Source organism: Dioscorea cayenensis, chromosome 9 (assembly GCF_009730915.1).
Source record: "Dioscorea cayenensis subsp. rotundata cultivar TDr96_F1 chromosome 9, TDr96_F1_v2_PseudoChromosome.rev07_lg8_w22 25.fasta, whole genome shotgun sequence".
Classification (NCBI taxonomy): Eukaryota; Viridiplantae; Streptophyta; class Magnoliopsida; order Dioscoreales; family Dioscoreaceae; genus Dioscorea; species Dioscorea cayenensis.
In genome coordinates this window covers 30,934,236-30,958,313 of record NC_052479.1, presented here as the reverse complement: position 1 = coordinate 30,958,313, position 24,078 = coordinate 30,934,236, and the positions used below count along the sequence as shown (strand labels likewise).

Sequence of the window (24,078 nt, the reverse complement as noted above, 5' to 3'; positions counted from 1 at the left end):
AAGGCCTCACTCATATTTGGGAAACAATATCTAAATATATGATTTAGGAATTCTTCTCAATATATCTGAAAATACTCTTGATTATCTATTTAATATCCAAAAAATTTGTAATTGTACCTTGCAAAACCTCAAAATTTGCTTCTATACCTCTTTCCATCAAATAATTTCACTAATTTAATATAAATTTAGTAAATTAGCAAAAACTTCGTTATGATATATATTTAAAATGGAATCAATATTGTTTTTAATTTTCAAGAGTAGTCTAGAAATCTGAAGTTATTAATTTCTTTTATTATTTATGTTGACAAGTAAAAATTATTGAATCAATGTTATATTAGGGTCATATGAAACATTTTCTTTTTTGAATTTGTTGAGTATGCCCATAATTACAATGTTTTGAAAGCGGAATAAGCAATCATTGGTATTTATAAAGGCTTGCATAAACGAATCGTATAATTCAAAAGTCCGTTTTTACATAAATACGTAATTAGTAGATTATATAATCAAGTGTAATATAAAAAAGTCATTAAATATATCATGTGGATTTATTTTATTTTTTTTCTTAGTAGGAATCATACTTACAATTATCCGATAAAGCTGGCTCTTCTAATAACGATAAAAATAGGGGAAGTTTTTATAATTGGGGATAATTTAGGTTTTTTAATTTGTCGATATATATATCTGAAAATAACTCATAAAACCCGCGCAACGAGCCCAGATCGTCAAACAGAAGAACTAGGGGTAGGGTACCCAAGAGTAGGAGAAGAAGAAGAAGAAGAAGAAGAAGGAAAAAGGTCATCAAGGAGAGCAAGATAGGATGGCGTCGACCAAAGAGGGGCCGGATCCAATTGGTACGATACCACAAAAGTCAAATCCCTCTTCATCCTCCTCCATCATCATCATCATCATCATCATCATCCATGTTCCAATTTATCTTAGCATGTCTCTCGATAAATCACCCTTTGTTTGAATTTTACATGCTGTGCGTGATTTCTATTGTGTGTGTTCGCTCTCGCGCTTTTTGGGATAATTGGGAGTGAGTTTCTCCTAGTGTGTTTTGTGGGACGTACATCAGATTCATCTGCGAGCACTAATTGTCTTTCCAGAGTTCATATCCTTACACAAGTGATTGGATGATGGATCTGTGTTTCCATTTGATTTCCCTGTGAAAAATAGCTAAACAGTCAACCGCCTCGAACAATTCTAAGAACTTGTGCTTATTTATGATGAGTTCGATCCAATTGGCTCCCGGAAGAATATTTTCCTTTAATTTTGCCATTGTATATATTTAGATTAGGTATCGTTTGATTGGATGTTGTTGTGCTTGCAATATGGTTACCCTTGTGAGTTGTGCCTATGCCTGAGTTTGGCATGTATTCTCTCTTCTTTTAGTTTAGCAATTCTCGTGGTCATCACAAATTGTGGTGGTCATCTTCATTGATTCATTGCCTTGCTGAGATTTTCATCCTCTTTGCTTTTCTTTTCATGCTACTTTAGTAGATACCATTTTGCAAACAGGATGCCAATTGTTGTTTCCTTCTTAAGGTTCGCAAGCAAAATTTGTGATAGTTTAATAATCAATCCGATATTTTAATGTGAATTTTATGAATGGTGATAAATGACAATATTGGTTTGTTGTTTGCGGTGCATAGGTTCTGCTTAATATTTAATTTAGCTTCAACAAGATTGGTATCTTATGTTACTTAAACTTCTATTCCGGTTATTTGTTAATGGAATTTGTTACTTATGAAAAGCTATCTTTGAGAAATCATAATGAGATATTTTCTTGTCTTAGATTCAGTGGGAACCTTGGCTAATCCAACAACTGATCCTTCAGAGAAATCTCCTAGTTCTGAGATGAAAGCACAGGTTCTTTTTATTTATTTATTTATTTATTTATTTATTTAATTATTTTGCCCTATGTTAATTTTGATATCTAGCTGATTGTGTACCTTATTTTCAGCCTCTATCCCCTAAAATTGATAAAATGGTTCCTGCTACAAGCAGCAGGGATTCATCAAAGAATGCTCAATGTCAATTGGGATCTTTCAATGCAAGTGGAGATAGTCGTGGTGCTTATACACCTAATTTATATGCTCCACAGGCACAAGCATTTTGCTACACAGGTTTGACTGCTTCTCTAGTTTATTTCCACCACAGTAAATCATCCTTGTACATTATAGCTTACTTTATGACCATAGAAATATCTGCATTGGGGAATGGCGCTGCTTTCACAAGTATTACTCATGACAGCAATCTAATAATAGCTTTGTCTATATCTAAGAAAGTTGGAACTTTGTTGAGTCACTGCAAGTGTAACAGCTATTATTATTGCGGTCATGAGCTTGGCATACATAGAGTTATTACACAGATTTATCGTTATATTTCAAATTGTTCAATCTCCTTTTGGTGTTACTCTATATTGTCTTGATTAATAGAACTGTGCTATTTCTATTAAATAAGTTCCCAATGTATATGGTTAAATATCTAAATGAAATGTGTGTAGTATCTGTAAAGTCACAGCTATGATGTGGATACACACACACACACACACACACACACATATGTATTAGATTTTTTTATTTCATATTCAAAACGATGACTAAGATTGCTCTAATGCATGTATGAACCACAGGATATGACAATCCTTCTAGTGAGTGGGAAGAATATTCTCGCTACCTCAATATTGAAGGCATGGAAGTTGGATCAACTGTGAGTTTGCTATTTATCGTTCATTTTTCATTTGCTTCTAACTAAATGTTGATATATTTTATTTTGCTGAAGGGTGCATACAATGAGAATCCATCGCTCATGTTCCATACAGCTTTTGGGTACAGTCCTCAGATGCCCTATGGACCATATTCACCAGTTACAACTCCTCTGCCTTCCTCTGCTGGACATGGCCAGCCATACTCCCCTCAGCAATTTTCTTTTACAAGTCCTTATTATCAGCAACCAGTTCCCCATAGCTTGCCTTATATGGCTACACCAGTTCCAGTATCTCAAGCTGATCTGCCAATAGCAGTTGACACACAAGGTGCTTTTCTTGGTGATACCTTGAATTCAAACAATATGCTATTTGGACCAAGACCTAGTCCGAGTTTAACTCATGGTCCCTTTGGTAGAGGAAGCTTTGTTGGCAATTCTGGTAATCATGGTTTCTATGATATGCGGCAAGCATATGAAGGAGTTGGGTCTGACTGGCTGAGATCACCAGAAGGTTCCGGATCCTTGACTCCTTTGCCTTCACCAGTAGCTTCACCCCAACCGATTGCGCCACTTGGGTCATTTGAGCAAAGCGTTGCACCTTTAGCTTCTGGCATGGTATGGATTACTAGTTCCTTGGTAATTATCTACTGACTGTACACTATATGATTTGCAAGTCTTGCTCTGCTTTCTCAACCTTGAGAATCCAGTAATTATGATTTTTATGTTGCACATATTTATTGGAATTGTGTGTCAGGCCTCTTGTGTAATAAGTGCGCATGATATCTTACATACAAATTTCTCATTGTCATGAAACAAGATAGTTGTTGGATTTAGATAAGTTATCATTTTCGTATATTTTGATGGTCGACTCGTACTTCTTTGAAAGTTAAGACTGTCGAATCATGAAATATTTTTCAAGCTTTTATATTTGAAAGAACATCACTTTTCTTCCTTTTTTTTATATTAAAAAAAATGTGTATAGGCCAATAGTTTGTTATAAACAAGATACATTTCTAATTTCTCCTGGAATATCTTCTGTTTGGTTAATAAATATGGTTTGCTGTCAATAGGGTTCTCGTCAGCATAGGGCCTCATATGGTTCTGTGTCCCCAATTGGTGCCTACAATAGAGGTCACCCACATTGTGGGATGTACCAGAGCAGTAACTTCGGAGTATTTATGCCTGGACTGGAAACACATAACCGGAATTTGCTAGCATTTGAGAAAGGCAGGCGGCGAGGAAGGGGGAATGCATCTTTATGTAGTTGCAATGGTGCACTTGACTTTCTCAATGAGCAAAACCGAGGGCCCCGAGCTACACGACCAAAGAATCCGATCACAGAACAGAGTGCATCACTTGAAAGTAAAAAAGAAAATACTGCAGCTCCTGATCATCAGTTATATAACAGGCCAGACTTTGTCACTGAATACAAGGATGCAAAGTTCTTCATAATTAAATCCTACAGTGAGGATAATGTCCATAAGAGTATCAAATATAATGTCTGGGCGAGCACAGCCAATGGGAACAAGAAGTTAGACTCTGCCTACCATGATGCCAAAGAGCAAGGAGTTCCATGTCCAATTTTTTTATTTTTCTCGGTAATATTAGTTGATTACATGATTTGTATTCAATTATATTTAGATTGAGAAGAGTCTTTATGTCAGTGCGCTTGTGGCCACAGTGACTTTTCTCTTTTACCCTCTTCCCTTCTTTTCCTTAATAAATGCCATGGATTTTGTCCATTTCTTCTGTTTCCAGGTAAATGCCAGTGCGCAGTTCTGTGGTGTTGCTGAGATGATTGGGCCTGTTGACTTTGAGAAAAGTGTTGATTATTGGCAGCAGGACAAGTGGAGTGGTCAATTCCCTGTTAAGTGGCACATTATTAAAGATATTCCCAACAATCTATTTCGCCATATAATTCTCGAGAACAATGAAAACAAGCCTGTGACCAACAGCAGGGACACCCAAGAGGTAAATCTTTCTATGCATCTTCTCAATGTTAATCTTTGTGTTGCTTTTGCTAAAAGATCTTCCATGTTCTTTGAAATCACAATATAAGATGGAAGATGCGTTGTACTTGTATGGAGAAAACATAATTTGCCTGTCAGAGGTTAGTAGTGATAGTTTAACTTGGGAACTAAACTAGGCAATTATTGTCACCAAACTGAATTTGCATTCTTTGATTATGAACACTATTACCAACATTATGCCAACAAAGAAGTGTGCAAGTGAATTTGATAGGAGGGTCTGTTGCTTTTGTTGTTTCCTTCATATCTCAATTGTTAGATGAACTAATAGCCTCATATCAGTAAATTAGGTAAAAATGGATCTAAATATATAAAATGTGCTTGTTTTGCATCTAACATGATATCGAAGCTTGGTTAATTGCTTCATTTAGCTTGTTAGCAACATATCAAAGAGGTGTATTGGAGTAACTCATAGTCCATGTCAGTTGATTTGGTAAATATGGATCTCAATATATAAAATATGTTTGACTTGCATCTAATAGCAACATTTTAGGGAGGCTTGTTTGTTTTTATTTTTGTAATGCAAGAAATTCCTTATTGATATTATAACCTATAATCAGTTTATATTCTCCTTTTGGTTTAAAAGGGCGTTGTGATTCGACTAATCTCAATTTGTCTAATCCTATTCTTGGTGGATACCTGCAGGTAAAATTGGAACAGGGTCTAGAGATGCTAAACCTCTTCAAGGACTATGAATCTGAAATGTCAATCCTTGATGACTTTGATTTCTATGAGGATCGGGAAAAAGCTATGCAAGACAGAAAGGCCAAGCAGCAGCAGCAGTCCAATCCAGCAGGTGCTAGTGCTACTGTTGTAATGCCAGTTGGAGATGTTCACTGCATTCCGGTGCCCATTTCTGGTGACTATATAAATCGAATGTCAAAGAGCTTTGCGCAGGCTGTTCGGTTGGAAGGAAGTAACGTGGAGAACCCACCATCTGATAAAAGTAGTTTGGGTCCTCCCGTTGGAATGTCTGAATAGGTGAAGAAATCCGGAACTGCAGGTTTGAGGCATAAGACCAACATATGAAGGAAACCAAGATAAGAGTGACATTGAAGGAAACGTTTAGTCTCCTTTGCCAGGGCTTCTGGAATCTGCATTGCTACTGTTGCGCTTTGTACAGTATATAGGCCTTCTGTGGAGCTCGTGCTGTATTTTTAATTTTATTTTCTTTGCTGTCTTCTTTGCTTTTATGTTCATTTTTTTTTTCTAGCTTTTTATCTGAGTTGCTATTTTATGTGCTGAGTCTTTGTAAAGGTTCTAGTTATGATGGCAGGTGAATAAGCTGTTTGTTTCTTGGGTAATTTTTTCGCCCATCAAGTCTGGGACCTCTTATTTTCCACTCTTAATAAGCTTTGGTTTTGTTAGATTTGAACGTGTGTGTGTGTGTGTGTGTGTGTGTGTGTGTGTGGGTGTTTTTATTTTTTTAATTTATTTTTATAAGAAGAGCCCAAAAGCTAATTTATTGAAAAAACTAAACAGTATACTTGTGTTGAAAAGTCTTATCAATATTTATTAAAAAAAACAAATAAGTGTAATTATTTTTTTAATTATTAATATTATATTTAATATAACAAAAATTGTTTAATAATTTGGTTTTTTTTCTCTTCAAATTATTTAACTATCAAATAGTAATAAATATTAAATATTATATATTATATATCACATAATTAAAAATTACTTATTAATTTTAAAATAATATTTAAAAATGTTTTTATTAACCTCGATTTACCTGAATACTATACTCCAAAAAATATACAAATCATTGGTATATTTCTTTCCCATAAAATAAAAATATTTATTTTAATAATCATAATTATTTTGAAATATCTTATAGAAGTATGGGATATTGTGAGAATATCATAGAACATAGTGACAGTTTAAAAACAATTGTAATATTTTTGGTTTTGGGTAGAAAATTTATATAGAGGTGACCAACATTTTTTATTTATAAAAAAAATGAAGTCACTGTGACAATAGCGATAGGTATCCATGACAAAAAAAATAATAAATAAATAAATAAGTATTTTAAAAAAATAAAAGTGCCTTCCAAATTGCCAGCCAGGGAATAAAAATTAATTTTCGGTGATTTATTAGTGATTTGTTCTACTCCATATTGGTTGTGTTTGGTATTACCATTTATCAGCCCCTGCAGCCCCGGCCCCCTGCGTTGCTTCTCTTTCTCTTTCCTTTCTTTGTCCATCGGACTGATCATTCCACCCGCCATTCGCCGCTGCTGATTATTGATACTTGCGCTGCCAACCCTCAATAACTATCGATCAAGGCAAAGCCTTGTCGCATTCGAGGGTTTGGATGTCGTCGGAGATGGACCTCTTCTGGTCCAGGCCGAGATCCTTCAAGATGGATCGTAGATCCCCGCTGGCCTACAGCATCAAGGCCACCATCTCGTCCAAGCTCAGAGACTTCCTCGCCAACTACGAGGACGACGTTCTCCCCGTATGTTCCTCTCTCTCTCTCTCTCTCGCTTTCGCGGACTTGTTGCAATATCCTTGGTGTCTGATCTCTAGGTATTTGACAAATCACCGGATTGGTTTCTCATTCTTGTATTTAGAGAACCTGGAACGATTTCGATTATCCAGATTATCCAGTACTAAACCCTTGTTGAAGGTTGACAAACCTTGAAACTGATAAAATCAGCTTCTGGTAGACATATCTTTATCTTCAATCTTTTCCATTCAGGAATACATTGTAGTCCTTGTTTGTAATGGAAAGCATCAGACTCAGGCAAGGGATGATCTTGAGGCTTTTCTTGGTGACCAGAGCGGAGATTTCGTAGCCTGGTACTTTCTTTCTTTCTGTCTCTCTCTCTCTCCACCATCTTCCAATGATGTTATTTCCAAGTTTCACAACAAGTTTTGGTAGATCCAAAGAAACTGCATGTTTATGCACATCTTCGAGGTCCCTTTTTAAGTTTAAATCACAAGTATTTTTTTTTTCTTCTTCTTCTTTTCTTTAGTTATAAATATAAATGAAAAAAAAAATGCTCTGTCAAGTAGGCTTTGGAAACATCTCTCTGAAGAAATCTGTGTCTCTATGGTCTCTCATGGTTCCTTAGACCATAGAGCTGATGTGAATAATAGCTGCCATGATGTTGTAAATGAGGAGGGCCGGAAGAATGTTATCACACTTCCTGAAGTCTTGACACATCATGCCAAGGTTTAGATAAACCATCATTGCCTATTAACTCATTTCTACTCATCTTTGTTAATTATCCACTACATGGTTTGCTGACATTGGTAGTTTGACAATCTGTGGCAGTCAAATGAAATGAATTATGAACCATCAAACTTAACTCCCAATTTTGAACACCTGGATAGAGCTGCTGTTTCAGTTGCCTTTCATCATGGGCACACTTGTATTGGTGCATCTTCATCTGAAAGGAATGATGATAATGCTGCTGATTTTATTGCTGATGAAATCCCAAAATATCGGTCTTATGTTGCGAGGTGCTCTCCAAATATTAAATCTGTAGCTGATTTTGAGGAACCACTAGGATATGAAAGTCAGTACCAGAAGGTTGAGTTGAGAGATGAAAGCCTTCTTCACTCTTGATTTTTCCATTTCTGTTTCTTGTGACAGCACATATTTAACTTCATTTGCTTCATATGTAGAGCAGCTAGGCCACAGAAACCACAGCGAATCACCCTGTCGATCTGCCTCCTCACTAGAGAAAGGAAAAGTTACCAGAGGCAAGTATCTTAATCTGCAAAATCTATTTAATATTTACTTTTCCTTTCATGTGGAATCTTTGTTCCTCTATTTGTTTGCTGGTGTGCATTTTTTATTTGCTTCCACAGTCATAAAATAGCTTCGTTCTGTTAATAGTTTAAAATCTAGGTTTGGATGGTTGGATGGAACATGTGATTTTGTATTTAACTAGCAAGTCTATGTCTAATGGTGACATAATGAATTATAGAATTAGACAATGCTTCCTTCCTGCAGATGACTCTCAGTTTGGGCCTTTATCTATAAAATGTACCACTGGGAAAAGGCTGGCTTCAGTAGCTCTAGATGCCATTCCTCGCCAAATAAGGCAGCCACGTGGGAACGTTTGGGATAGATTGGGAAAGCCATGTGAAGGAGAAGGTAGGAGGCAAAATAAAATTTTTTTATGGTTTTGATGCTGACTGCAAGAGAAAATTGGACCAAAAAGGAGATGAACTTGATGATCCGTGGTTTATGTGGTCTGTGCCAGGTGCCACATTACATAGAAGTTTGATAGGAGAATCTGCCATGCTTGAAAATAGTTGTGCCAAGAGATTCACTGATAACAGTAATCATCACATTGGTACATTTAAAGGTGTAGACAATCCAAAGCTGAAGAGCCAATTCAGTGAGATTGTTAACATGGACAACACTTATTCCTGTTCTGGTTCCAAGGGAGATTATCTACGCAGCAGAAAACCTCTTCCAAAACGTCAGAAGTCACTGTCACTGTCACTGTCTACCAATAACAGCAGATTGCAAAGCTTGAACGAGGTAGCGTATGTAGATAAGACCTTTTTGAAAAAAAAAATTTCTGGCCATTTGGAAAACTCTCCAATGAATGTGCAAAATTCACTAGTAATGGAATATCTCCACCTCAGACGATTAGGAAGGTTCCTGTGACTACTGCAAACAATCTAGCCTTGGGTAGCAGTTCAGCGCCTTCTGCATCAACCGTAAATACGGATGATGGCAATGCTAAAAATGTAAGATATCTAGGCCATGGCCAGTAATTGAGATTAACGGCTTGTTGTTAGTTATCCCTGTGTATGTACAAACCACATAAATTACATGACAACATCTCTTTTACATGATGCTTATGCTTTTCATTTCTTCCATAAATTTCTCATGTAGGAATTCTCTGATGTGAAATCAAGACTGCGTCAAATTGAAATGGAAATGCTTGAGCTTCGGTCAAAGAAGTTATGTGCGAGCAATGATAAAAATTTAAGCACACCATCAGGTTTCAGTTTTGCACTTATCACAATTTTTATCTTATTTTATTGGAAATTTTGATAGAATATCTTCCTGTTATAGAGGCTTACACTTTTTCAATGCCTTCTTCTAGTGTATAATATTTGGCAGTCAACTCATAAATATTTAGGGCAGGGACTATTTAACCTGAATCATTTGGCTTTCTGTTTTCGGTAGAAATTACTGATCAGCACATAGCAGGAACTTAGCCGTTAGCAACTGTTTGGTTCCTTGTTATGTAGTTGTGTCTGTTGCTTTTGTCTTCCCAATTATTTGTCAACCATTCAATTCTTGTTTTGTTTTATACCTGCTTATATTTGAACTTCTTACATAAGTCAGAGTCCATCTCATTGTTGATTAAAGTGGAGTGTCCTTTAGCTTATCTTTAAGCAACCCTTGCTTGGGTGTTTTTTTCAAGGGAATCATTTGTGGTCACAGTGTATTTATTTCTTCTTGCTACTTCCCTATTTTCCAGTCACTAATCCTTTCTGAATTTCATCTGTTAGTTTGGTCAAATCATCATATTAATTATTCATGTTCAATTGTGGAGGCATGCATTGGTTTCTCACAATTTACAAAGTTCAGTGGCTGATTGTTCTGTTCAATTGCTAGCGTGTTTTCTGAAACTGATTCATTGCCATTTGAATCTTCTTCTTTGCAGGTGTTCCAAATCAAAGTGAGGAGGATATTGAAGCAAGAACTGTACTTGTGATAAATGTAAACAGCTGAATATTCCAATTGATAGTTACTCATTTTAGATTTTTTTTATAATTTAACCTTACAAATTCCAGGATTGGATGAGGTTTTGCGGTGCAATGAGAAAGCCAAATAAATGCTGATAATTATGATATGCCATTTATATTGAATATCAAGAGTTGACTGAGATTATTATTGTTGTTAACTTTCTGATATATTTGTTAGTTTTACTTTGAGTTGCATTAGTTTTGGACAGTTAGAATATGGTTTTGAGTTATTAATTTTTTCTTTCTCCTCTTGACAAATAATGACCTTTTTTTTTCTTTGCTGGTTGGAATTCATATTTTGAGCAAACCAATGGTCTAAAGTCATATTGCAACTATAGATTGATATTTGCATTTTAGGTGAATCTTTTATTTCTAGTCTTACTGTTATTTTAAGCAGTAACTCTATTCTATGTCCCAATTTGAGTTCGTATTGTGCGCAATGAGTTACTGATGGCTATGGATGTCAGTAACCAAACTAATGTGGGCTGTTTAAGCGTTGTGTAAAATGCCTAATAGATGAATTCTTTCCTTTTTTATTTTTTGTGTGTGTGTGTGTGTTTGTATCTGGCCCAGGTTCATTTTGCAGCATCAAGAGAAGACATTTTATCGCATTTTAGCAAGTGTGGTGTTGTTCTTAAAGTCATCATACTGACCGATTCAATGACCGCTCAACCGACAGGGTACCCGAATTGCTTCTGCTATAACCCTAGCTTCTGCTAGATAACTGATGCCATCTTGTTCTTATCCTCCCAGGGCAGCGTATGTAGTATTTGCTGGCAAGGAGTCTGTTGATAAGGCTGTTCTGATGACCGGCACTTCATTCTACTCTCGGATTTTGACGGTACGTGTGTATTGTTTCATGAACATCCCTGTTAGTAATTTTGATTCAAGATGGCATAGTACACTTGAAGCAGGATTTTGTACATACAGTAATGTGAATTCAGGAAGTCACTTCCAGTAAAATATAATATACCCCTTAAACATACTAGCTTTCATATCATGTCAGTCTTAACTTGGAATCTTTTGCATAAATTCAATCTTAGAGACCCTGGAAGGCTCTTTATTTATTTATTTATTTATTTATTTATTCTGGTGGGTTATTGAGAAGGGCCTTCGTCCACCATCCCAGGTGCATGCATAATATCTTCTATTCTCTCTGATCGTTGATAACTGTTTGGTTGACAAGGTTAGAAGTTTTTAAAGTTATAATATTCTGCCAGTTCTCATTTTTTCTTTTATCAGGTGATGCCAAAAGCTCACATGCCTTCAGAGTTTTCGTCCCAAACACCTGCCTCTGGACCACTTGGAAAACCTGTGCAGCCTGGGCATCTCCGGACTCCCAGGAAGTTTTCCTTCCGAAGAAAGTATGTCACCACTCATCTTCAATGGATTCGTGGCCAACCTGCAAATGAGAACTGTCTATCACCACAACTCAGCGGTTGACAACTTCTAATGCTGGAGAATGATCCTATGATGTGGCTCTCAAGAATAATGATGAGCTAAAATCCTACTGAATCAAGTACAGAGTTCAGATTTGAGCCAGAGAGGGTTTATGCGTTAGTTTTGAGTTGGTAAGTCTTGGTGACCAAATTGACTGAAATGGGTGATGTATTCATGGCAAAGAGGTGGCAGTAATGGTTCAGCCTGGTTATGCTTTAGAATGACTTTCCCAGTTATATTTAGAGATTGTCACTGTTTGCTTTTGGATGTTGAAATCCCTGTACGCAAGTGTTGCACAGTACACTTACTGTGAACAAATACAAAGCTACAAAAACATTTCTTCTACTACTTGCTTCTCAATCTCCACTACCATATTCTTATTTCAATTACAGCAGTTGCACTTGTCATTCATGTGGGCAGTACTGTTTGTTTGTCACGTCTGCTCAGCAGTTGTTAGCGGAAGTAGTATGAAGTATTAATTTTATTTATTTAAAAATGACGTACAATTTACATTGGTTAGTTAAAAGTCAAAAAAATATAAATCAAGTGTGTTTGCCTTTGGTGATGGGAAATTAAGCTTGTGAGGTGAGGACTCAGGCGAACAGGAAGAGGCAGGTTTCAAGCCGGATCAAGCCCAGCCTTGTTTACAATGCAATTGTATACGTTTTGTTACCTAAGTTTGGAGGCCTGATGTTTACCAAGTCATACGGGAGGAGGTGTATTTTTATTGTAAGAAGGTTTGTTTTTGAATAAGGTGGATAAACCACAATTTATTAAAAGAAAGAATTGTAAGAAGGTTTGTTGATCGGTTTTATGTATATATATATATATATACATATATGAGGAGCTAGAGAAAAGAGCAAAATATCAGAGCAGGTGTATTTTTTATTATAAGAAGGTTTATTGATCAGTTTTATGTATATATTATATATATGAGGAGCGAGAGAAGAGAGCAAAATAGCAGAGCGAGCAGGCAGGCAGGCAGGCAGGCTGGAAACGCGGGGTTTTCCCGTTTCTCCAGGCTTGGAACCGTCTCTCCATGTCCATGGCCATGGCCATGCTTCTTCCCGAGTTCCTCTCTTTCTCTAACATCCGCCCTCCTTTTTTTAGCAACCCCTCTGCTAATTCTAGCAACCACCCCTCGCCCCCCCGCTCACGCTCTCAACTCCTTCCTCCAGACCGACCAGGCACCGTCATCGCTCCTGGGGAGTCTCAGATGGCTCGCATTCTCTCATGCCTTCTTCTTCTTCTTCTTCTTCTTCTTCTTCTCTGTCCGACGATCCTCCTCGCCAAGACCGACCAGCCCGATGGTGGTTAAATTTTATTTTATTTAATTTATTTTTCACAAACGTCAAACCCTTTAGCACAACATTGTCTTTTGGCTAATCTCCTTTCTGTGCATGCAATGCATGCTTACACAGTGTCTGCTCTCAACGTGATGTTCAACAGCATGAACTCCCCATCCCAGCTATCTGGCTGGCAATCCATCGGAGGCGACCCCTGCGGCCACTCTTGGCAAGGCATCGAGTGCTCTGGCTCTTCCGTCACCGAAATGTACCATCTCTATTTTTCTCCTAATCCTTATCCTCCTGTCAAATTTGCATCTTTCTTATTATTATTATTTTTTTTTTCCTTTCCTGTTATATTCTTAAGCATGCAAATATGTAATGCATAACTAGATCGGTTTGCTTCTGAATTGAGCAGCAACCTATCAGGCCTGGGATTGAGTGGTTCCATGGGTTATCAGCTCTCGAGCCTGACATCTGTGACTTACTTGTGAGCAATGCCTCTTTCCAGTTGCAGGATTTTCTTTTTCTTTTTTAATTGGGCCTTTAGTAGACTCATTGCAACTGCTTTCTTTGTCATAGTACAGTGATATGAGCAAGAACAACATTCAGGGTGACATACCATACCAACTCCCGCCAAATCTCAATTATTTGTGAGTAATTTTCTCCCTATATCTGAATGAAATTCTTTCTTTTCTTCCTGTAAGACACATTGTTGTGGACCTCAAGAGAGAGTGGTTAGGTTAGATTTTCGTCAATGACCCCCTTTAGAAGAGGAATTGACACTCAGCCTGGTTCTTTATGACAATAAGGCTGTCAGTGTGTGTGCAGAAACCTTGCGGGGAATTCATTTACTGGTGGTGTTCCTTATTCAATTTCTCAGATGACCGACCTTGAATATCTGTAAGTCCTATTCACTGCCTTGCATTATATGTGCTTCTTTGCGATTTTTCTTCTATACTGATCAGCAGCTAATGATGGAATGCAGAAATCTAGCTCAAAATCAGCTGAGCGGACAATTGAGTGATATGTTTGAAAAGCTTCAAAAACTCTCTGAACTGTAAGTTAACTCCTGGCTGTCTATAGGGCAAGAATATTGGGCCCTTAAGTGATTTATTTATGCATACATACGCCCTTGTATGGTTTTATTGATAAGTCTGGGTGATGACTTCAGGGATCTGTCAGTCAACCGCATGTCAGGTGACCTGCCTCAGAGTTTTGGGTCTCTATCAAGTCTCAAAATTTTGTGAGTAGTTAATTCTCTGCCCTTTAGTCACATGTACAAGTTGGTTCATTTTACCTAAATGTTGTTTTCCCTTCTGCAGGAACTTAGAAAACAATCAGTTTACTGGTTCGATTAATGTTCTCGCTAAACTATCCCTTGAGCATTTGTAAGTGCACATTTTAGTTACTCTTGTGTAAATTGCAATATATAATATGCCTCCTTGAAATAATAATTTCATTGGTAGTTTGAGGCTTCCATGTTCAAATAATAACCACTCGATATACATCTATAAATCCACCAAGAAAGCATTGCCCTCTCACATTTGCTTCCAACCATTGAAATTCTCATTTTCATGACAATGAACACTTTTAAAAACTCCAAGAAACGCGCAGTTATTAACAGACTGAATAAACTGCAATCAGTGTTGAAATTAGGGCTTTGCCAAAACATGAAGGCGTTATTTCTTAAAAGAAATATGCTTTTTTTATTTTCACTTTTGACCTTTTTCTGTGTCCTTGCATCTGAAGAAATAGGGGTCTTGTTCTCGTCTGTATAGATGTGAGGTTAATAATCATATTCTTAGCAAGCTTTGAGTTCTGACAAGGCCACCTTCTGTTTTCCTCCAGGAATGTTCAAAATAACCAGTTCTCTGGCTGGATCCCTAACAAATTAAGCCAAGTAAAAGAAATCAAGTGAGTTATCATAATGACTTATTTGATTTCAGTGGTTTTTTTAAATCCATTACTGATGTTGTTATGTATTCAAAAGAACCGGTGGGAATCCTTGGTCATCCGGAAATGCACCTCCAGGGAATACAGCTGAAGAAAATGTAAGGGAGAACAGTTCTGGTCAAAGCAGAGGAGTCATTGCAGGAATAGTTATAGCTTTGTTGGTTATTGCCATGGTTGTTTTGGTTCTTGTTAAGCGAAGAATTTCATCTTCATCTCATTATGTAGATGGAAAATCCCAATATGTTGATGATGAGCTTAGCCAGAACAGATCATTCACACCTCTAGTTTCTCATGATCTGAAAGGTTGTTCCTTTATTCTTTTCCATAATAAAGTTCTCTGCCTCCACCCCCCACCCCCCACCCCATGTATATGATATAGCTTACATCCAGAATATGTTTGAAACCCAAAACAAAAAAATTCTGGGAGGGAGGACATTAAGGTGATTAGTAATTTTTTTTAATTACTTTAGTAATGTTATCTCCAGCAAGCTTCTACTAATTTGTGGCTTGGTACTGACATGATAACACAGTCCTTTCTTGCTGCATCGTTTGTACTACTATGTGGCCGTCTTTCCTCAAGTTTTTCACCTTTTGTTTTTCAGGAGAGCCTAATGTATTGGAATCCACTTCAATTGACCTTAAATCTTTACCATCTTCCATTGGTCTAAAACCTCTACCTCCTGATAGTATCAAAACATATAATGAAAACGAATTTGCGAATGGAATTAATGCCAGACAAAGTGTGGAGCCACTTCTTGTCAGAAAGTATTCATTTTCAGACCTACAAGCTGCTACTGGAAGTTTTAATTTTAACCGCCTTTTGGGGGAGGGCTCCATTGGGCGTGTTTATAAGGCAAAATATGCAGATGGGAAGGTATAACCTCTTTTTTGTACAACATACATGTTGTCGGGTATTCATATTTTTAGAGAAGATTATTCTTCCATTCTCATTCCTATTCTTTACTTTTATATCCTTCATCTTCCTATTATTTATGATCATTAGATGCAAACTGAACATATTATCTAAGGCTGATTCAAACCAAAAGCTCAAGCTGATATGTTGAAAGGTCTGCACTTCTATATTTAGGTCCATATTACTAATGTAACTGATGTGGGATCATTAGTTTGTTGGATGCTGATGTCATGTACTGCATTGCATTGTTCAGGTCTTCATTCTCCTTTTTTTAGATAAATCAGCTTGGATCTTCTCAGCACCTTCTTAATCATTTGATAGCATGCCTATGATGTATATGGCCAAGCCATCCTAAAAGCCTCTCATCACAACTTTTAGGGGAGAGAATCCTCTTTACTATCAACTTTTTTTTATTCAATGATTCTAAATTAACACAGAATTTCTCTGTTGAATGTTATGCTTATAATCAAACAGAAATTTACCTTTTACCTGTTATCTTTCTTTCCACATAATAAAAATTATGGGGTCTTGCTCAGGTTTACTATGTGATGTCTGAATACTATTAACAAAAAGAATTTATATGCTAGCATTAGTTTTGACCCTCATCCTGATTTAACTAATAGATAAAACTGGATCTTGCGCTCATTATTGAACTTAAAAACAAGAGTTTCAAATTTTCTTTCCACCATCTATCAAGTCTTCCTATTATTCATATCATTCATGTCCACAGATTTTGGCTGTGAAGAAAATAGACACAGCAGATTTTTCTGGAAGCATATTAAAAGATTTCATGGAAGTAGTGTCTGACATCTCTCGGCTGCACCATTCAAACATAGCTGAACTTGTTGGTTACTGTATGGAGCCGGGACAACGTTTATTGGTCTATGAATTTCAAAGGAATGGGTCTCTTTATGAGTTTCTACATTTATCTGATGAATACAGCAGGCCACTGACCTGGGACACACGAGTTAGAATTGCTCTTGGAACAGCTCGTGCGATAGAGTAAGTTGTGAACTATCTTCTAGTTGTTCTTTGAGCATAACACCTACATTTGTATGCAAACTTAAGCTCTACATTTCCATTTTCAAATGTACTCTACTTTTTCTTATTCTATCCATTGTTCTTTTTGTATTTCTCTCTTACAATTGCCCATGAAGCCCAATTTCCATGTTCTCTCATTTTGCAAACTAAATGATGCGAATTTGACCTTTTCCAGGTATCTTCATGAAATATGCTCACCATGTTTGATTCACAAGAACATCAAGTCAGCCAACATTTTGCTCGATATGGAGCTTAACCCCCATCTATCTGATTGTGGTCTTACTGCCCTTTACCAGGTATCTTGCAGCATTTTTTCACTAAATTATAAACATGTAAGTCTAGTATTTAAAACATTGTTACTGACTTTGCTTTTTTGTTTTTGGCATTAGGATACAAGTGAGAATCTTGGGCCAGGCTATAACCCCCCTGAATGCACCAAACCTGCTGCCTATACATTGAAGAGTGATGTCTACAGTTTTGGGGTGGTGATGCTGGAATTACTAACCGGTCGGAAGCCTTATGACAGGTAATGAGACTGATGATATGGTGATACAAATCTTCATCTCTAGACTCATCATTTTTTGTTGAAAAAAAGATGGAAGAAGCTTTCCTTTGTTTCTTATTGAATAAATGGCTGCCTAGAAATTTATTTGCCAAGTATCCTTCAAGTTAAATATTGATCCACACCATCTACGGATTTGTCAATATTTTTTGATACATGAGAATGTGATCTGCCATGAGAAGGCTCACCTTTCTTCATGGTCTCCCAGAGGCCTTCAATTATGGTAATTTTAGTTCCAGTGATGACCATGAAAGTGGTTTGTTATTTATTCACTACTTGATTGTTTGGTCACTTGTATGATTATGTTTTCTTCTCTTATCTTAGTTGTTGTCTTTGGTGTTTTTTTCTCACTCACCCTCCTGCTTTCAGCTCCAAGCCAAGACCTGATCAAATTTTAGTTCGATGGGCTGCATCACAACTCCATGACATTAATGCATTGGCCCAGATGGTGGACCCCGGCCTTCGAGGTCTGTACCCTCCCAAGTCTTTGCATCGGCTTGCAGATGTTATAGCCCTCTGTGTCCGGGTAACATTCTTTTTTAAGTCTCATCCTTGTTTAGCACATTTGACAAATTCAGTTATTGAATCGGTTACTATAATACCTTTGCTGAGTGTGTGCAGTGACATACAGATAAAAACCACAATGCTTCTGATTCACATGTTTCTTTTGACACATATAACATAGTATTTTTTCTTTAGCGCTGGGTTCTGAAGTTTTTCTGATACTGCTTGTTCAGCCAGAGCCTGAATTTCGCCCTCTCATGTCTGAAGTGGTGCAAGCCCTTGCTCTGTGCATTCAGCGAACGGGAATGGGTGGTGGTAAAGTTGGTAGAACTCTGAGCAGTGCCTCTCGACGGAGTGACTGGAGTGATGATTTTGATTATCGCTACTATTAAGAAAATCATGTTTACTGAAATTCATCACGGCACTAATGATCAGTTCCTTTGTGTGCCTGTTGATCGTCACTGCTAAATTTTTAACAGATTCGATTCCGTCCTTGTGAGGGGCCACAGACAATTAAATTGTTTTCAATCATTTTCTGGGGAGCCAATGTGTCTGGATCAACAGAGACAGTCTGGGTCACAGTCAACGATACGTAAAAGATCATGCGTTGTGGGAAGGCATCACCGCTCATTTATCTATAAACTTCTTGAAATTATTGGATAATATTGAGATGAGCAGATCTCGGGCAAACTGCAAAGAATGGGATATTAACTGCTGCTTGCTTGTATTCAACTTCTGTCAAAGGGTTCTATGAATATAAAAACAGATGTTTCAGAAAGTGCAAAGGTTCTGATTTCATATATTTGATTTGCAGGTCAAGAATGTGGTCTTTTTACTGCCGTTTAATGCAATCCTGTTTTTTTTACATCACTGAGAGGTACGGTACATTCTGTGTGGAATGGTAATGACCGGCTGCTTAAGTAATTGTTATATTTCGGCCCACCAACTTATCTGTGACAATCTTGGATGTTTTGTTTTGTGGCATCAACTTATCTGTGATATAATTTTGTTGCGTCTTTTCTGAACTTAGCACCGAAACCTTGTTTTTGGTTTATACCAATTTTGGATCTTAGAACCTATCGAGATTTGAGAGTAGCACACATCTCTGACCACCAGAGAACGAAAGGATTGGTAATTCAAAACCTGTAAGTTGATTGAATGAGAACACATTACTTATTGGTTATTTTTAGTTACAGGTCCTGTTGATTTAAAGATGAGAATAACACAAATAAAGCACAATTTTTAATGTTTGTTTCCACAAATATTAGACAAAAATTACAAAATTACCAAGATACAATTTGTATTGCTCTACCTTTGTTATATTATATATATATATATATTAGAAGACAATATTTTATGTGTTTTGTTTAATTCAATATTGACTACTTTATCTTTTATAATTAATAAAAAATTAGCTCATAATTATATATTTTTTATTTTCAAAATTTGTTAATTTATAATTAATTGGCAACAATATTTAAAATAATAAATTATATTTAAAAAAATAATTCACTGTATTTATTTATTCATAAACTAAAATAAAAAATATTAGTTCAGAATTAATTAATATAACTTATTAGTCCAACTATATAAAGAAACATTTATTTTAATTAAAAATAATTTTTTTTTTGGAAAAAAAAAAAGTTGATAAACCACTAATTCATTGGAGAAAGCAAAAGAAAGTACAAAAGAGGCCGGGCCATCATGAGTGAAGCCCAAGCACAAACAGAAAAGCACACACTACAAAAAAGAGAAACTGAGAAGCACACAGGGAAACTTTGCACATGGCTAAATTACATCATCACCAACAACGGAAAGGGGATTTGTCTTGCTTGTTGGAGCAGGTGGTTCAGGGTGCTCCGGGCCCCTGGGCTTCACAAAGGCGAGACCGCGCTGGATTGTAGAAAGAGAATCTTCAAGCTGGGTTCTGAGTGCATTGGGAGCTGCAAAAAACCAAACAATGAGCAAATGATCAATTTTGGCAATAATAGTGAATTCATCTAAAGATTCGAAAGAAAAAATGTGTTTGTTGCGCTCAGCCCAAATTTCCCAGCAAATGGCACGAATAAGAAGAAAACCTAAAGGTTTACGATTAACAACCCCCTGCACACCCCAAGTGTTCCAAGCCTAAAAAAGGGAGGTAGGAATCGGAGATCGAAAAAAGGCGGCGAAGTGTGCCCAGATTCTTTCATAGAAATGACAACACAATAGGAGATGGTTAGTTTCATCGGCATCCGCGTTACAAAGAACACAGGTACTTGTGGAAATTCTATTACATCTTCTCTTAGACAAGTTTTCTTCAGTGAGGATTTTGTTGTAAAGGGCTAACCAAAAAAATGCTTTCACTTTAAGGGGACAAGGACTCTTCCAGAGCAAAATGCTGCTGACCCATTGGGTCTTACCATCATTGAGAAAATTGTAAAAGAATTTAACAGAGAAACCCTTTTAATCCCATCTCCACCTTTTGGCGTTTCTTCCAAGGGATAATATATTAGACAAATACAATCGTAAATGTAAGAGATGAGGCAGATCCAGATCCTACGTCGACTACACAAAGTTCGCAACTGATCTGAGTGAATCTTGACAATGGACAAAAAGGTCAGGCCATTTATCTCTAAGAGTGCAGGCATCCAGCTAGTGGTCAAACTAAAACGAGGTGTCTTCCCCATTTTTTATTGTGGAGTTGATACTAGCAAGGTAAGCATCTCTGCACTTTAGAAGACCTTTCAAAAAAAAAGGATTTTTTCCTACGGGTCGAATACACAAAGTAATCAAACTCCCACTCGGTGTATAGTTGACCAAAATGATGTCTGACTAGATGAAATTAGAACCGCTCGAGAATTTCCACCACCATTTGCCTAAAATGGCAAGATTAAAATCAGATAGGTTAAAAATACCTCATCCGCCTTGGTCTTTGGATTTGAAAATCTATGACCAAGCCACAAGACGATATTTTGGTTTGGAGATATCACAACCACTCCATACGAAATCGCGCTGGATTCTGTCAATCTCTTTTCACACCTACTTAGGTAGCTTGAACACTGACATCCAATAAGTGGGTAGTGAAGAGAGGACATAATTGATTAGAATAAAACACCCTTCCCGAACCCGAATCAGAAGATTCTGCTTGGAAAACTAGGATCATAGTTAAGTGAAATCGAGAACTCTTTGATACCACTTACATTTGTCACGCCCCAAACCCAAAGCATTGACAAACGGCCACATACCTACAAGGCCGTAACCAAGTAGGCATGCAAGGCCTCAATACCTGTAACACACTAGAAAGAACAACATCTAATTGGAATTCAACAAAGTAAATAAAGACAACACACAAGGTCCATAAATATAGATAGCTACACAGTAGGAGCAAGTTTGATGGAAAGATCTATATAATAATGAAAGATGTACCAAATGACAATAACATAATCAGGTTGAAAATGTCAGTTTTTACTCCAAGGTTAAGGTCAGAACGTGAACTATTGTAATGATCTTTCACAAATAAATGCATGTATTTGTTTCTTTGGTGGTAGATTCATTCATTATTGCATTAAATGTCATATAGTTCTTAGTTATCATGAAACTTGCAACTTTTCTATTTCTCATGCTTGAATTAACATATGCTTATTCCCTTAATAATCACCTATTATAATCAATATTGACTAGCCAAGCTGATGAATATGCTAAGTCTAATGTAAACCAGTGAAACATAAAGTTTGAAATCTTGAAATCAATCGCATGAAAACTAGAATTCAAAAATTACCCAAAAGGAAATTAATTTGAAAAATACTTGAAGGAAATTTGTTGGACACATCAAGAAGAATATGAAGTTAGAATGCAAAAAGATGGTGATTATATCATCATACTTCATCACAATATCCATGAGGTATAGGCTAATGATCGACACAGAGTGTGAACACCCGCAAGCGCACGGGGTCGTCAAGTAATAAACCACTCGTGCACGCACGAGTGGGTCGTATTCCCAAGGGGCCTGAGGAGCTACTTTACTCACTTCTTACTTGTTGTTTATCTCACCGATTCCAATTCAAGAGAAAAGAAGAAAAGAAAGCAAAGTGAAAAGTAAGAGAAATTCTTAAGAAATATGATACGATCAAAACACGGGAGAAGCTCAAGGTTGGAAAATGGTCACGGATGTGGATCCCCAAGGGGGTTACTTAAGTGAGTAGGAAATTGAGTAGTTAAGCACGTGGCTAGTTGGACCAAGAAAACCAAAACTTAGGTCAACCCGATGGTCACGACAATTGACCCATAACCCGGTGCAAGTATTGAGTAAGGAAATTCTTCCACCCAACTTCCCACACGGTTGCAAGGAGAATGATGGTTTTCACAAGTTAGGGTAGAAACACAAGTAGTTTTCAATCCTAGGAATGGAGGGGTACAAATACCCGATGGTCACAACGTATTTATACAATAATCCCTTCCTAGCTTGGTGAAGTCTAGCACTAAGGCAATGGTCATGCTACAAAGTGCTACCAAGGATTTGATACATCACTCAATCAAATGTACCAAAACAATCAAGAACACCAAACAAGGATCACAACAAGCCAAACATGCATAAACTACTCAAATAAACCAAAACATCACAAGTTCACCCCCAAGGTTCACCTACATCCGGTGACCTAGGGGTTTAGTTGTTCATGTTCAACAAAGAAACCAAACAATCCATACAAACAACTAAAATAAACATGAGGAACACTCCCTCAAACGGTGAAGACCGAATGACGCTTGAATCCCCGGAGAAAACCTTCCGAAGACGCCACTTGAAGGGGTGGCTTCCCGTTGTCTTCAACCTCCAAGCAATGTAGCCCTAGAAGTAGATCCTCCTAATTCTTGCTCTCCCCACCGAGAAATGCTCGGATTTCCTCCCGTTTTGCCCTCCTCAAGCTCGGGTTCAAGGTGGTGTGGAAGTGCTTTCCAAACCCTAGCCGTCTCTTGCCCAAAGAAGATGAAGATCCAAGAAGATGATGCACAAAAAGAAGCCCCTCAAAGCCTTTTAACCCCCAGGTCCCGATGGGTAAACGGGTCAATATACCGGCCGTATGCCGACCCCTCGGGATTTCCAGTTTTTTGCCGAGAAGCCCGTGATGAGCTACAGTGAAATTGCTACAATAATCCCAGGCCTGAAAACGCCGTTTTGATGCCGAATTCATCCCCAATCGCGTCGCCGAGTCCCCTAGGCTTCTATTAGGCCTGAAATGCAAAAATAACACAATTTAGACCAAAAAGGCATCGATTCAACAAATAAATATAAAGAATACTACAAAACAAATACATGCAAAATACATACTTTTAGACATTTATCAACTAACTAACTCAACAAAGAAAGATGATAAGTTTAATCATATTGTAACTAAATGTATAATTTTTGTTTCATAGCTCGGTATAGAGTAAACATTTGCTAATTACTTTGATATGCCACTGTCATACACATATGGCAGTCTCATGGAATGACATCATTTAAGGATGAAACAAATTGTTTTCTAGCAATAACTTGAGTATCACCACTTACAGCATGTCCAAACATGTCCAACTCCTATCAACTTGTTCATTCTCCCAAGTTAGCAAAATAATCTAGTCCATTTGTATTTGCCTTTTCTTCATGTTTTTTCCCATTTTAAAAGTTCCCGCATAGACTTTGTAATCACCATTACATTATTCACCCAACCCCCTCACAACCAATAAACCAAACAACTGCAAAACTATGTCATGATTTCTAGAACAATATCAAATTTATCTAGCATCATAATACTCTCCAATGATGGTGGCAGAATTACCTCAAATCAAGATCAACACACAAAAATTGAGTGCCTTTATCAGACCTCTCTCCATCATCACTATCAGAATCCTCGACACCCTCATCAAAGATGCGCATTATAAAAGGCTCACCAACACTAACATC

The 24,078-nt window shown here is 37.1% G+C and overlaps 3 protein-coding genes across 7 annotated transcripts; all 3 read left to right on the top strand.

Moving 5' to 3' along the window:
- The first annotated feature begins 683 nt into the window (after positions 1-683).
- Positions 684-6,103, top strand: LOC120269004 (YTH domain-containing protein ECT4). 2 transcript variants are annotated; one of them, XM_039276288.1, is made up of 8 exons: positions 684-851; positions 1,802-1,869; positions 1,964-2,126; positions 2,636-2,712; positions 2,785-3,324; positions 3,780-4,307; positions 4,468-4,680; positions 5,382-6,103. In XM_039276288.1, exons 1-8 carry the CDS (start codon positions 818-820, stop codon positions 5,715-5,717), a joined length of 1,959 nt encoding a protein of 652 aa, XP_039132222.1. In that variant the 5' UTR covers positions 684-817; the 3' UTR covers positions 5,718-6,103. The 2 variants fall into 2 exon arrangements, with proteins under 2 accessions (XP_039132222.1, XP_039132221.1); XM_039276287.1 differs by having other exon boundaries at positions 685-851; positions 1,796-1,869.
- A 746-nt stretch (positions 6,104-6,849) lies between these two features.
- Positions 6,850-12,233, top strand: LOC120268989. The gene is made up of 13 exons (XM_039276269.1): positions 6,850-7,193; positions 7,437-7,537; positions 7,754-7,913; positions 8,016-8,273; positions 8,374-8,446; positions 8,700-8,843; positions 8,953-9,236; positions 9,344-9,448; positions 9,597-9,705; positions 10,378-10,433; positions 11,033-11,139; positions 11,213-11,300; positions 11,702-12,233. Exons 1-13 carry the CDS (start codon positions 7,050-7,052, stop codon positions 11,900-11,902), a joined length of 1,830 nt encoding a protein of 609 aa, XP_039132203.1. The 5' UTR covers positions 6,850-7,049; the 3' UTR covers positions 11,903-12,233.
- Positions 12,234-12,851: 618 nt separating this feature from the next.
- LOC120268227 (protein STRUBBELIG-RECEPTOR FAMILY 5-like) lies at positions 12,852-19,153 on the top strand. Of its 4 annotated transcripts, XR_005538882.1 has the most exons (17): positions 12,852-13,209; positions 13,321-13,453; positions 13,604-13,675; positions 13,773-13,838; positions 14,017-14,088; positions 14,174-14,245; positions 14,360-14,431; positions 14,511-14,576; positions 15,037-15,102; positions 15,179-15,444; positions 15,744-16,015; positions 16,785-17,056; positions 17,271-17,391; positions 17,485-17,621; positions 18,027-18,183; positions 18,395-18,947; positions 19,039-19,143. XR_005538882.1 is itself a non-coding variant. In XM_039275666.1 (16 exons), the coding sequence occupies exons 1-16, from the start codon at positions 12,939-12,941 to the stop codon at positions 18,551-18,553; spliced, it is 2,325 nt and encodes a 774-aa protein (XP_039131600.1). In that variant the 5' UTR covers positions 12,852-12,938; the 3' UTR covers positions 18,554-19,153. The 4 variants fall into 4 exon arrangements, 3 of the variants coding, with proteins under 3 accessions (XP_039131600.1, XP_039131598.1, XP_039131599.1); XM_039275666.1 differs by having other exon boundaries at positions 15,179-15,473; positions 15,722-16,015; positions 18,395-19,153; XM_039275664.1 differs by having other exon boundaries at positions 18,395-19,152.
- Positions 19,154-24,078: the final 4,925 nt, after the last annotated feature.

Coding starts and splice junctions, on each gene's coding strand:
- LOC120269004 (XM_039276287.1), top strand. CDS start 818: ATGGCGTCGACCAAAGAGGGGCCGGATCCAATTG. Junction 1,870..1,963: donor GTTCTGAGATGAAAGCACAG/GTTCTTTTTATT, acceptor CCTTATTTTCAG/CCTCTATCCCCTAAAATTGA. Junction 4,681..5,381: donor ACAGCAGGGACACCCAAGAG/GTAAATCTTTCT, acceptor GGATACCTGCAG/GTAAAATTGGAACAGGGTCT.
- LOC120268989 (XM_039276269.1), top strand. CDS start 7,050: ATGTCGTCGGAGATGGACCTCTTCTGGTCCAGGCCGAGATCCTTCAAG. Junction 8,447..8,699: donor GAAAGGAAAAGTTACCAGAG/GCAAGTATCTTA, acceptor TCCTTCCTGCAG/ATGACTCTCAGTTTGGGCCT. Junction 9,237..9,343: donor GATTGCAAAGCTTGAACGAG/GTAGCGTATGTA, acceptor TCTCCACCTCAG/ACGATTAGGAAGGTTCCTGT.
- LOC120268227 (XM_039275666.1), top strand. CDS start 12,939: ATGTCCATGGCCATGGCCATGCTTCTTCCCGAGTTCCTCTCTTTCTCT. Junction 14,089..14,173: donor ATGACCGACCTTGAATATCT/GTAAGTCCTATT, acceptor GATGGAATGCAG/AAATCTAGCTCAAAATCAGC. Junction 14,577..15,036: donor AAACTATCCCTTGAGCATTT/GTAAGTGCACAT, acceptor GTTTTCCTCCAG/GAATGTTCAAAATAACCAGT.